The sequence below is a fragment of the Callithrix jacchus genome, chromosome 4 (assembly GCF_049354715.1).
Source record: "Callithrix jacchus isolate 240 chromosome 4, calJac240_pri, whole genome shotgun sequence".
NCBI lineage: Eukaryota > Metazoa > Chordata > Mammalia > Primates > Cebidae > Callithrix > Callithrix jacchus.
The window spans coordinates 132,467,865-132,481,899 of record NC_133505.1 but is presented as its reverse complement, the minus strand read 5'-3'; the positions used below and the strand labels follow the sequence as shown (position 1 = coordinate 132,481,899).

The 14,035-nt window shown below is 37.2% G+C and overlaps 1 protein-coding gene across 15 annotated transcripts in view; it reads right to left on the bottom strand.

The window, feature by feature from the left end:
* The window catches only part of NCOA7 (nuclear receptor coactivator 7), a 158,354-nt gene that overhangs the window by 45,235 nt on the left and 99,084 nt on the right, over positions 1 to 14,035 (bottom strand). For 5 of the 15 annotated variants that reach the window (XM_054254413.2, XM_017971373.4, XM_008994993.5 and 2 more), the window contains 4 exons: positions 13,074 to 13,199; positions 10,300 to 10,484; positions 5,690 to 6,735; positions 4,869 to 5,037 (listed from right to left, as the gene is read on the bottom strand). In XM_054254413.2, the coding sequence (XP_054110388.2) occupies positions 4,869 to 5,037; positions 5,690 to 6,735; positions 10,300 to 10,484; positions 13,074 to 13,199 (1,526 nt within the window). The remainder of the gene's footprint in view (positions 1 to 4,868; positions 5,038 to 5,689; positions 6,736 to 10,299; positions 10,485 to 13,073; positions 13,200 to 14,035) is intronic. The other 10 variants (XM_054254414.2, XM_035296628.3, XM_078370056.1 and 7 more) reach the window with 3 other exon arrangements.

The window sequence follows — 14,035 nt, the reverse complement described above, 5'->3', positions numbered from 1 at the left end:
CTCTCTCTTATTAGTTTACTTAGTATATAAATCACACTAACCAATTTAAAGAGTTTGGATTAAACATTTATGCATGGCTTGACAAACTCTACATAATTCCTGCTATTTAATACCATTTCCATCTTATTTATTTTAAAAGCTGGATAAGATAGAATTATTTATTATAAAACATTTCAGAGATTAAAAGGCCATAAATAATTGGAAAAAAGGGAAGAGTTTTACATTAGACAAGAATTATTGGTTCTTTCTAATCAAGGGCAATCTGTTAGCATTAAGAAAGAGAATGGGGAAAGACAGTTGCGGTTTTCAAAATATAAAACAGTATCCAAACTCATGGAATATTAAGTCTCTACAAAGTGTTAAGAACAATTTTCAGTCACTTTTCATAGATAGGGTCCCAGTCTTATTTACCTAGAACTAGGTTAAAAAAGTGCCTACCAGGAAATAATGCACTCAATAATTATTTTTTTCAAATGTGATATAATTACTTATTACTTATGGTGATCTATATTTTTAAATTTTTAAATATTTTATCCCATTTCCCACTTAGGAAAAGAAAAGTACAGCTCACTGCCAGTGCAGTATTCTTGGTGCAAATGGGAAATGGGTGAATACCGTCTAAATAAGTGTGTCTGGTTCAATTCAGCTCCTTCGCTGCCAAACCAGGAGTCAAGGACTGCTTCAGTTTTTCTGCCATCTCCTTGTCTCTGATGATGAATGTGTAAGTTACCTTCTGCAACAAACTGTAAACTTCATATTGTTCTTATTGATCTATTTTTTAAATTAAGAAATTACAGTACAAGGGGATAAAGTTTCTCATTCAAGAGCTGACACTTCTGGGGGTTCCCATTCACATCTGCCTGGTTCTGGGACTCATTATTTCAGCCCAAGACTCCACACCTCTTCCAGGAGAGGGGACAGTAGTCATATCTCTAAATTATTTAGCTATGGTGGCTTACAATCCCACTTTCAGAATGCTACATAGGCCCGGGCCTAGTACTTGACCAGTGGTTCTCCATGTGAAGAAATTTTGTCCTCCATTTTGGCAAGGTCTGAGATACTGTTAGCAGATAGCAGGAAGAGGCCATGGAGGTTGTTAAACATACCTACAATTCACACCCCTCCACCACACAACAAACTATGTAGTCCAAAATGTCAACAGTGTCAAGGTTGAGAAATTTTGTACTAGATGATTACAATTTGGTGGAACATTGTCCTCATGTTTAAACTAGCACCAAGAGTGAAAGCAGGAAGAGCCAGAATCTCCCAGGCTTGCTTTCTCCCCTCCCCTCCCCTCCCCTTTCTTCTCTTCTCTTCTCCTCTTCTTCTCTCTCCCCTCTCTTCTCTTCTCTTCTCCTCTTCTTCTCTCTCCCCTCTCTTCTCTTCTCTTATCCTCTTCTTCCCCCCCACTGCCTCTCTCCCTCTTTCTTTCTTTCTGATGGAGTATTGCTGTCACCCAGGCTGGAGTGCAGTGCTGTGATCTCAGCTCACTGCAACCTCTACCTCCCAGGTTCAGGTGCTTCTCCTGCCTCAGCCTCCCAAGTAGCTGGGACTACAGATGCCCACCACCACATCGGGTTAATTTTTCTATTTTTAGCAGAGATGGGGTTTTACCATATTGGCCAGGCTGGTCTTGAACTCCTAACCTTGTGATCCACCCGCCTCAGCCTCCCAAAGTGCTGGGATTACAGGCCTGAGCCACTGTGCCCAGCCATCTCCCAGGTTTATACGAGGAGTTGTGGAAACTGTAAATCTCCCCAGCACACCACTGTTATCTTCAGCTGTCTCAAGAGAAGTACCTGATTTTGCAAGCTGCAATGGAGACAGGGGGTACATAAGGTTGACAAGTATTTAATTCCCAGTGAACCTGAGTATGTTTCAAGTCGTAGTCTACAGGTGTGCAAGAAGAAACTGCTGGCTTTCCTGGATTCATGGAGATCTTAGATCTTCTACCAGCTTCTACCAAGGTAAATAAAACTATTACGTATTTAGGCAATTTTTAATTACCTCACATCTTTACTTTCTAGTATCTAAAATTTAATAAGAATTGCTACAGAAAAAACACCCACCCAAAACAAAGGAGATTAACAGAGACTATGAAAGGTTTCCATCATTGCTGTCCTTACCACCCTCTGCCCCTACCTGCCTCACCCTCTCCATGGTCTTACTTGGTAGATTATTCATTCAATGATGTTGTTGGGAAAGTCACAGGGTACATTCTAAACCAAGAAGGAGCGATTTGGTCATTAACTTTTTAGTAGTAATAACAATAAAGGAAAAGGTAATCATTTTTAAAAAGTATTAGGAACAACAGAGAGAAATAGTGAAACATACATTTGTGAAGTTCACCATCAAAATTTAATTTTCCTGTGACAAGGAGCTTCAAAGTAGTGGATAAGTCAAAGAGACCTGCCTAAACAGAACAAGTCGTCACATCTGTAAGGTCTATGAAAAGGACACTGTAATCCACTCCTAGGGTGGCTTCACTCTGCAACTGAAACTCCAATGGATGCATGGATCCATTAAACAGAAAGGCAAGTAGAAACATTCAGTTTGCTGTAGCGAGGGAATCCAGAAATTATAACTGAAGTGACAAAAGCTATGCATGGCACTTCTTAGCTCCCACTTCAGGACTTCTGTTGAGATTTAAGTCCTGAAGATTTCCATGAATTAGAAACAAAAATAAACACTTCATATTATGGAGGTCTGGATGAGAATTAACCATGGGACTGATTCATCTTCCCCCAACTTAAACTAAAATGTGGGTTCCCCCAACTTAAACTAAAATGTAGACATGAAAATATATGAAGCAGTAATTGCCACAAAAAATGTCCTAACATCTACACAAAAAATCTATTGTCATTAACACAGTATAATACAATGCCTCCAAGAAAATCTTTGGTTGAGTCATAATTAGTTCAAGAAAGAAAACTAAGTATTTCAGGCTATTTGCTACCCAGAGATAAACAAGTAATGGACACTATACAATACAATATAATAGAATCCCACAAGTGACCTACTTTTAAAAGCTCACAAAAACCACTTGAAGTGGTATAAAAAAGTCAAAGAGAGGAACTGTTTTAGCATTAAAGTTTTTTCCTGGGTTTAAAACCAACAGTAAAATAATTACATGTGTGGGATTGCTTAAATTATTCTACAAGAGTCCTTGGTGTGGATAGTCCCATTAAAGATAACACGATTGAAAAAAACACAAATTTCTTATATTATAAACAATACATTTTCCCAGAGAAAAAGTGATATATATGATAGGTAATTTTTTCTGATAGATGATGCAACTCTACACAACCCACAATGTGACTGAAAATTTCTGCGCTTTGTTTTCCTCTCCTAGAAATACAAGAACGGGCCTAAATCTCTTAGGTATTATTCAGCTGTGAAATTCTAATTCTAGGACTTCAATTTTAACAAAGCTTCAGAAATCTACACTGCTTCTATTGAATATTTAAAAATAATAACAAAAGACACACATTTTCTCCCCATTCTCCTCGACATCCCTGAAGTTTCCAGGAGATACTGTGGGGGCTGCAGGCACAGGTGAAGGAATATATTACATTAATGCAAAACAAGTTATGTTTAATGTCTGTGTTAACATGGGTTTGTGTCTAAGACAGGGAAAAGCTATTAGCAAATTCATTAACAAAAAGCCTATTATTTTTCACATTAACATATAATTTATTAAAATAAGACAACTCTTCTGATGAGAATTATCATTCTAGGTAATAATCAGCCAGAAGGTGCACCCATGCTTAGAATTTAATTTTGTTTACTGAGAATTCATGCTAGAAAGCTTGCTGAGTGTATTTGTCCTTGGCAGGTGTGTTTAACCAAAAGGTCTACCTAGATGAAGATGCATGGTTCTGTAACTATTGAAAATGAACTTCAAGGACTTTATAAAGACATTTTTATTCTACCACATATATAAAAGAAAAGCATTTAATTGTTTCCTAAAAAGAATATTCCCTAATTATTTTTATTATGAAGACATCCTCAGTGATACTGCTGAAGAATTTCTATGCCACTATCCCTCCTATGCTAGACCACCACATAACCAATAAGATATCTTCTTTGATGATTTAAAAATATAATTTTTTTCTAGGGGTATACAGCCCCTTGAACCTATCCAGAGTATCACATTTCTTATGCTGCTGAGCTACAGATATTTCCTCCATAAGGCCAACAAATCTTTCATTCCCTAGAATTGTAAGCACTTGAAAAATTATAATCCTGCCTCTTTATTGCACTTAAGAGGCGTTTGGATCTGCTCCACAGTATTCCTTTATCCTCAATGGAAGGGCACTTCTAATTACTGGTATTTGAGAATATCAAATTCTTCTTTCATTTAAAAATCAACTGGGTAGAAAGTTATGAAAGCAGTTCAGGACACAGTATCTATGATAACTCCATATTTGTTATATTAAAACCACCCTTTAGCAGAAAGCCACTTTAAATAACATCCTTTGGGAGGCCAAGGCAGGCGGATCACCTGAGGTTGCGAGTTCGAGACCAGCCTGACCAACATGGAGAAACTCCGCCTCTACGAAAAACAACGGGCATGGTGGTGCATGCCAGTAACCCCTGCTAACTTGGGAGGCTGAGGCACGAGAATCACTTGAACCTGGGAAGTGGAGGTTGCGGTGAGCAGAGATCACACCATTGCACTCCAGCCTAGGCAACAAGAGTGAAACTCTATCTCAGATAAATAAATTAATTCCTTCTAGAATTCTAAAATCTACAATGCAAAGAAAGCTCTTATTCGAGAAGAAAATTAAGTATTTTAAGATAAAGAATCTCAAAATGCAATCCAAATCTAGCAAACCCACAGACTTTCTATCGTAGCCCATACTCACCTCTCCCGGGGAACAGCAAACCAGTACTCTGGCTGCTTCCTTCGTTTGCCGTACTGCTGGACCATGGCTGCAGTGTGAGTGGCAAAGGATTTTCTCATTGGTTTTCCCACTTTGATGCACAGGAACATGGGTGGGGTCTTGCTTTTTTCTTCTTTTGAAGGAAGTATATCTGAATCACACATGAAACAACTCTTCCTCAATACTGACAATATTGGTAATAGCAGAACTTTTCAACTTAAAATGAATAGTGATCCTCTCTTGGTCAAAACATTGCAGAAACATACTAAAACTACATAATATCAGGACTAATACATTTTTCAAGTCTTCTTTAGCACAAAAAGGCAAAGCCTTGGCTGTTTCAGGCTGAATTACATCCCATGAGTTGCTACATACTGAAAATACGTATAAAAACCAACAGAATAGCAAATAATGGAGAATTGGGAGAATTCACAGGAATACATGTTAATGAATGCTACAGAGAACCAGTTATAATGCAATTCAGTTTAGAATTGAGATCTCTTCAAAAACAGTTTAAGCTCCTCTAGATTTAGAAAATAATGGTAAAAAAGAAAAATAACTTGAAAGATTAAAGGTATACTACTTTTGAAGTAAGTATCTAGAGATCTGTCATAGTTCAAGTTCCAAAATAGATATCACACCTTATAAATGTTCTTGCCAATTATTATTTTTAGCAGCAAAGATAAACTCTGTTGAGAAAACATTGTTTTCAAATAACTGTACCAATTTGGGTATTACATGTGCAAATTTTAGAAACACAATCATGCAACAGAATATAAAGGCATTAATGAAAAACAGCTTACCTTCAATGGGCACCTGAATTCTCTTTAACAGCCACAACTGAACTTCAGATTTATTATCCATTTGTGCACCTTGACAGCTGTTGTCCAGAGTAGATTTCAATGAGGAGTCTAGAGCCTCTTTAATCACATTTTCTTCTGTAGAAGAGTTTAGTTTTACCAGGAGGGGCTCTCTCTCTTTCACCCAGGTCTTATCTGGCTCTTTATTGCCCTCAGTTAGGAGATCACCTGTCTGAGAAAGAGAACTACTAAGGGTAATGTCTATTCCCCCTGGTTCAAAACTTTTTCCATCACTTAATTCTGTTTTCTGCAAATTTTCAGATACCTGTGACCCTTCTTTGCTTTTATTTAGGTAATATTCAATGAGTTTAACTTTATCTAGATCTTCATGTATGTTCAGTGTGTTTTCTACTTGGCTTTCTGGTGAACCAGACTGCTTGTCCACTTCTGGCATTATATCTTGCTTTTCACAGGTTTCTAAATCTAGTGCTCTTTTCAGTTCAACATCATTCTCTGTTCCCAAAAAGTGTAGGGCTGACTGCACCTGCATTTCCATGGCAGAATTATTAATTTGTAACTCAGCCTTCTTTCGTTCTTCTGGGTCAAGAGAAAGGCACTCCTTCAAGGTGTCTTTTTTGTCCATTCCACCATCAGTCTGAGAAGAAAGTTCTTCCAAGTCAACAAAGTCCTCATCTTCCCCTAGAAAGGAGTTTTCTTTGGCTGTAAGTTCAAATGCAGCAGAAGTGTCCGAAGGCTCCTTGCTGAGCATAGTCACTGTGGGAGAGCTACTGGATGTCTCCCTAGAGGATTCTAGTTTCTTTAATTTCTCTGACACAGAGCCACCTGAGGGCTTTGTAGGTGTAGGTTCTGTGGACTTCTCCAAAGGTCCTGTTGGTTTGGGATCCAAAGTCATGCTTCTTTCTCCATTCTGCTGTCGTTTTTCCTTATTGATAGATTTGAACTTACTGAATGGGTTGATATCCTTTTCTGATGCCAGGTCTTCCCATTCTCCAGGCCTGTACAGAGGACAAAGATCCTGAGGTAGGTCACTGTTGGGGGAGAAATGATGGGTGCACATGGAATGTTAAAAATAAAACCAAAAACAAAATGGAGGAAAGGCAAAAAACAAAACAGAAACCCAACCAAAAATCAACACATAAATATGCCACAACTTAAATCTATGCTTAAATGATTTCAGAATAAAAAAAATAAAATCAAGAAATTGATTTCAAAATGAAACATAAGCCAACTAAAGGAAATGGTGAAAGAATGAACCATGAGAGATGGATGTCCTACTGGAAGCACATGATGGATTTGGAAGTTACACATGAACATGAAGATGCCACTCATAAGAATTCTAAATATGAAATAATGTTTCTGACTTTCATGAAGGAAAGGATGAAGGGGAGGAAATATTTTAGTACCAATGTCTAAAATTCCTTAAACATGCAACTTTTCCTTTTTATAAAATAGTATAGAAAAGAACTACATTAATTATGAAAGTCTCATTGACTTAGTAGCTACACAATTGCTTCATATAAATTTACTGACCTTGAACTCTGATTCTGGGTTTTATGGCTTTGGATCTGATGCTTCTAATCACTGATCACCCTCTACCCCCAAAGGAGATGCAAGAGGATGCTTCCACTATTATTGTGGGTATATGGCAGTTGCTCCATTTTATAATTTAAAAATTTATAGAAAAGTAAATCTTACCAAAAAAGCTCTTATGTATAATACCTACATTTCTTAAGTAAACATTTCTTTAATTTTATAATAATATTGCTTTACTTTACAGCAATTGTGCAGCTCATTTATCAGCTAAAACATATTGTCCTGGGATGCAATCAATTCGTTTTCCTTAATAACAGATGCTTTACTACCCAGATTGAAATGACACACAAATATTGATTAAACATGTTCTCCCAAGTGTAAAATACATGATCAAGGAATATACTTTAAAAAATATGACTAGAGCGGAGCACATGCCTATGTAACAAACCTCTATATCCTTTAAATGTACCCCTGAACTTTAAATAAAAGTTGGAAATAAATAAAAATAGTAATAATTTAAAATATGTGTAAGAAAAAGATATGCTCAGAAATACCTTGAGTAAGTAAACCCATCCACTTACTATTGGTAGTACCATTACTGGGTTGAAATGCAGAAATATAAAAAACCCTTTTAAAGAATAACATTTCAATTTCAGAAATAACAATATTTTCTAAAAAGGTCAGATCATCTTCAGATAAACCTTTTCTGCTATTTTGGTTTTGAAATAAATGGTTATGACAATAAAGCAACAAAGTGCCAGGCAGTTCTGAAGATCCAAAGGACTGTCTCCCCAAAGTGATTTTATAAATCATCTGCATGAAAGGTTCATGCTTTTTCCAACAGAAAAAAAAAAGCCTACATAATTGTTTGGCTCCAACAAATGCTTTAAAAAGCCTTCATAATTTATAATTCATTTCAATTTAATAAGCATTCATTGAGCCCCTAAGTGCTATACTCTGAAATACAACTGTGACAGAATCTCTGTTCTGCAGAACTTGCATACACAAAATGTTCTACCCAACACTAGCATCCCAGGAGATGTTAAAAATGCTTTCATCCTAGAAATGTAGCATAATCTCCCTATTGGAATTCAAAACTTAATTTGGCATATTAAAGGCTGCATCAAGTCCTGCAACAAAGAAACCCAACTTTCCACATACTTGATTAATAAGCAAAACTTTCTTCCCTAAACATCCAAGCCCCTTATCCACCTAGCTCGACCCCCACACAAATACCTTCAACTGCACTCTAATTAGCTTTCTAGATTACTTTGTCTACCCCTTTCTTCTTTGAATCCAAACTGCCAATTCTCTATTTGAGATTAATTTCAACATCTGCTTTTTTTGCAGTGCAGCTGCCAAGCACTTTGGAGCAAAGTACATAATGATGCCAACTAGCTTTTTGTTAATCAATGTTTTCTAGACTTAACCAGGTACCTAATGATGATTAATAATACTTTCAGTTGTTCCCTTCCTCCTTGCTGTGACAGCTGGAGCTATAAAATGTCCTACATTTTATAGCTCTCTCTTTCTCTCTCTCTCTAACACATCCCCCATGAAGGTGAGGATGTAGGGGTTTTACCCCATCCACTTTTAAAAACTATTGCACATTGCCACTGGATAATTTGCACTTATTGTTTTATCATTAAACTTTTGGTAATAAAGACGTTTTAAGAAATTTTTAACTTTTAAACAATTTGTGAAATTCTGAAGACAATACAAAGTTCATTTCACACTGATTCTCACACATTCTTGTTCATTAGACTAGACATCCTTTATATACCTGCATCCAAGGCAGGAATGAATGTGCAACCCTGAAATAATTTCAACAAATTAGGAGCCAATTCTTAACTCTGCTCTTTTCCTGTAATCATGGCATTATACCTTGTAATCTAGATCATTAAACATAATCTCACATTGAGATTAATTTTTATATCATTAAAGAGAATACATAATATCCTAGGCTGAAGATGTGCAATGGTATTACTTCATTAGGAGCCATATTTCAGCAAGGAATGCCCCTATTTGTTTTGGCCACCCATTCAGATATTTCTGACAGCAAAAGTTGGAAACTATTTTAGTGACCATGCTCTGGTGGTATCTTCAGTGGCTTGGGATTGGAGAAGGGCTGAGTGGACCAGATTCTATTGGCTGTAGGAGTCCAGGGGAATCTCCTGGCATAAACCCCCAGGGATTTTGTGTCTGGGTTAGTTCCCTAGTAACCTTCCTTTTTTTTTTTTCATATGATCCCCAAGGGCTAGTTTCCCTTTGTACTGTTAGGACCTACTGCTTTGCCTGTACCTTTCCATCACTGAAGGTTTTTAAAGATTTTTACTGCTGGTTTTTATAGAGAAACAGACACACTAGGGCAAAAAGACAGTAAAAATCAGATTATCTGTATAAGTAAATTGATTCTCTGAGCTCTTTCTTAACTCTGTTTTTCCTGGGGAACTTCCCTTTCTTTTTTATAATAAATCCAGCATGATAAGGCAAAAGTTATCAGGATTGAAGTTATATTCATCTATATCTGAGAGAAAAAGCAAACTGGTCTTACTCCCTCTTCACAGCATGAGAAGGTGGCTACCACTACACTGTTCACCCAAACCTCTCTCCAAGCAGGACTGAGGGAGGACATGAGGCAGGGAGACCGCCTTTCTTAGAAGTTAAACAAAGACAAACACAACTCTCCTTAATTAAATCCAGAAGAAAACATTATTCTCTTATTGGTAATTGGATAAACTTTTTTGAGAGAAATGCCATTTCTTCACAATTTCATTAAGAACATGCACTGCTTTTTAGAAAAATAAGCCAAACAAATACTATTTTTACATGCTGGCTTCTTTGTTTTTCTCCTTTAATCTTTACATGTTCAACTTTTCCCATCATTGACTTTATTCTTTTCATTTCTTCTCATTTTTCTCATTGTCTTAAGTGCACAAATCTTCCACCTTCAAAATTCCTTCTACACAATCCCTCAATCATGCAAATGCTCTCATTTTTAAGGTACATTTAATTCTCTCAACACCCCTTTCATCGTGGTAAACAAAAAAATGTCTTACGATGGCAAGGCATCTTTGATCTTCATGTGAGAAATGTCGTTGTAGAGAGCAATGGAAACAACCTCTTCCATGGGGCATATGAGGCCATACTCCTCACACCCATTTTCAATAACCAGAGGATCGGACTTATGAGGGTCAAACATGATGTTGTTAGGAGTGACAATCATGACACCGCCAACCACACCCTGCAGGAGAAAGCAACAGGACAGAATCACTTCAGGCAGAAATGCTTTCAGCAACTACCACAGAAGCTTTAACTCATACGTCCATTCCATGGACTTTGTGAACTACGGTATCCTATGTGACAATTACATCCCCTCCATGAGGACCAGAAAAACAGGCTGAAGAAATGCAATGCTAGTGGTGAGGCAGAGAGAGAGAGGTGGTGTGGCTCACTAAGGCAACCGACTGAGCCTGGTTCTAGCACAGCTGCTGCAACAGCACAGCTCTGGAGTGATCCCAGTTCTCACGTGCATGTCTCAGACTTCCTAGATTTTCTAGTTTCTCTGTCTGCAAAATGGGATGGGCAGTCTGAGTACCTTCCAGATTGAGAATACAGGGCTTTAGGATTCACTCTACAAGTCTTCACCCTATGTCTAACAAGTGCACAGTTCTGTGCTAAGGGAATAGCTGTTTCAGAGTCATAGTACCAAAGAATAGTCCCAATATTTTTCTTTAAAATATTTAGAAAGCCCACATCCAAAAAAAAGTGAACATAAATAGGAATATGAAACTTTTGTAGCCAGAGTGAATACAGCTGACCTACAGAGATTAAAAGCAAAAAGTTGTAGCTTGGTGAAGACTTTAAAGTCTGAAACTTGCTCAAATTATAAAACAGACCTTAATGGCCACAGGGATATTATCTATGATGAACAGCAGGATACAGATAACTTCCTTTAGACAAATAATTTATTTTGGTACTTTTAATGAGTCTAGTGATTATCTTAGTAAAAAGTCTGTAGATCCAGCAATACCATCACTGGAAATATATCCAAAGAAAATGAAATCATGTTTCAAAGAGATACCTGCACTTGCATGTTTATTTGCCGCACTATTCACAATAGCCAAGATATGAAAACAACCTAAGCATCCATCAATAGATGAACAAAGAAAATGTGCTATATATACACACATTATTCAGCCATAAGAGAATGAAATCCTGTCATTTGTGACAACATGGATGAACCTGGAGAACATTATGTTAAACGACATAAGCCAAACACACAAAGGTAAATACTGCATGATCTCACTCATATATGAAATCTGAAAAACCTGATCTCATATAAGTAGAGAGTAGAATGCTAATGACCAAGAGGTGTGGGTGAGCCGGGTGCAGTGGCTCACACCTGTAATCCCAGCACTTTGGGAGGCAAGACAGGTAGATCACCTGAGGTCAGGAGTCCGAGACTAGTCTGGCCAAAATGATGAAACCCTGTCTCAACTAAAACTATAAAATTAGCTTGGTGTGGTGGCACATGCCTGTAGTCCCCAGCTACTCAGGAGGCTGAGAGAGGAGAATAACTTGAACCCGGGAGGCATAGGCTGCAGTGAGCAGAGATCTTGCCATTGCATTCCAGCCTGGGTGACAAGAGTGAAACTCCATCTCAAAAAAAAAAAAAAAAAAAAAATAGGCGTGGGTGGTTACGGGAAAGAGAAGAATGAGGAGATAGATATTGGTCAAAGGACATTTACTTATAGTTAGATAGGAGGAATAATAAAATATCCAGAATAGGCAAATATAGAAAGACTCAAAGTAGGTAAGAGATTGCCTCATGGAGATGCGGGTGGCAGGTAAGGGGAAAGGATAGGGTGGGGAGTGTGAGATGGGAAATAACTACTAATAGTTATGGAGTTTCTTTTTTGGGTAATAAAGATGTTTTAAACTGGATTGTGGTGTTGGTTGCACAACTATGTAATCACTGGATTTTATACTCTAATTGAGTGAACTGTATGTTACATGAATCACATCTCAATAAAGCTGTTTTTCAAAAAAGTTATTTATGTCAAGCATTATTTATTCTTATTTGCAAAAGTTGTAAGTGCACATCAATAACACATTTTTCCTATTATCTAAAACTAATATGAAGTCTGCTATGACCATTGGAATTCACTGGTTATCAAGAGAGTCCCTTCTCCAGAGGCTCACTAAAAGCTGAATTTGTTCTTTGTGGAAACAAAAAAACAAAAAGACACACAAAACAACCAACAACTAAAACACTAAAAACAGGATACAGCAGATGTTAATACTAATGTCATCAACAGCAAACACAGGTTGAGAGGTTACTATTTGCCAGAGTAGGTGCTAAATTCTTTATGTAAATTATCACTTTTCCTTACCATACTCTATTAGTTAAAATTTTTTATTGTTCCTATTGTATGCATGAGAAAAATGGAAGCTTAAGACATGTAAATACTTTGCCCCCGGTCTCAGAGTTACTGGGTGGTAGAGGTGGAGTTTAAATTCAGTGAGTCTGACTCTAGCGTATGCTGTTATCTGTATACTACACTGTCTCCCTAACAATTCATAGGCCCAAACTAAAAGATAAAACAATAAATCCAAGGTCACAAAGAATCACATTTCCACTCAGTGATCACATTTCCCTCAATAAGTAAAATGCAGGCATCCAAAAGAGAAAAACTAATGAATTATTGCCAAATCTAAAATAGATACTTTGGGTAAGATATTTTAATGTAACCTCTGTTCCAGTGATGTATAACCTTGTTTAGTTTCTCATAGATTTCAAGGAAAGGAAACAAATTACATTGCCATATACCTTTCCATCGGTGAAGTATCGACAATTCATTTTTAAAAATTTCACCACACCTGGCTCATCTTCTTCAGAAGTAGATGATAACACTCTTTCAATGGGTTTTAAGGCCTTTCGTGCTAAGTCAGCATCCTTGTAAAAGCAAAAAATTTCAAAATCAAATAAAAGCACTTTTCAAACAAATTATGTGTATAAATCAAGCCACATAAATTCCCTATGAGTATACTATTTTTATTTAAATAGAACATTAATAAGGTAAACGTCCTTTGTCTTTCAAAAATATCAGAAATGTAATAACAGATATCTAAATCGAACTAAGTTTTTTAAAGCAAAGACAAATGTATGAACCCATAAAACTGGCTCATGAAATGTCTTTAGAAACTAACCTAAATGGGCCAGGCATGGTGGCCGACACCTATAATCCCAGCACTTTGGGAGGCTGAGGTGGGAGGCTGAGGATCACCTGAGGTCAGAAGTTTGAGACCAGCCTGACTAACATAGTGAAACCCCATCGCTACTAAAAATACAAAAATTAGCCATACGTAGTGGCAGGCGCTTGTAATCCCAGCTACTTGGGAGGCTGAGGCAGGGAAATTGCTTGAACCTGGGAGGCAGAAGTTGCAGTGAGCCAAGATTGTGCCATTGCACTCCAGCCTGGGTGACAGAGCGAGACTCTGTCTCAACAGAAAAAGGAAGGGAGGGATGGAGGGAGGGAGGAAGGAAGGAAGGAAACCTAAAAGGAAAAATTCTTATTACACTCATGATTCAATTTCTTTTATTTTTTTTTAAATAAAGGAAGAATACAAATAAACTATTCATGTCATTTGGAATTTAACTTAATACTTTTACAAAAGGCATGCATTTTTACCTTTTTTTTTGAGACAGGATTTCACTCTGTCACCTAGGCTAGAGTGCAGTGGTATAATCATGGTTCACCACAGCCTCAACTTCCCAGGCTCATGATCCTC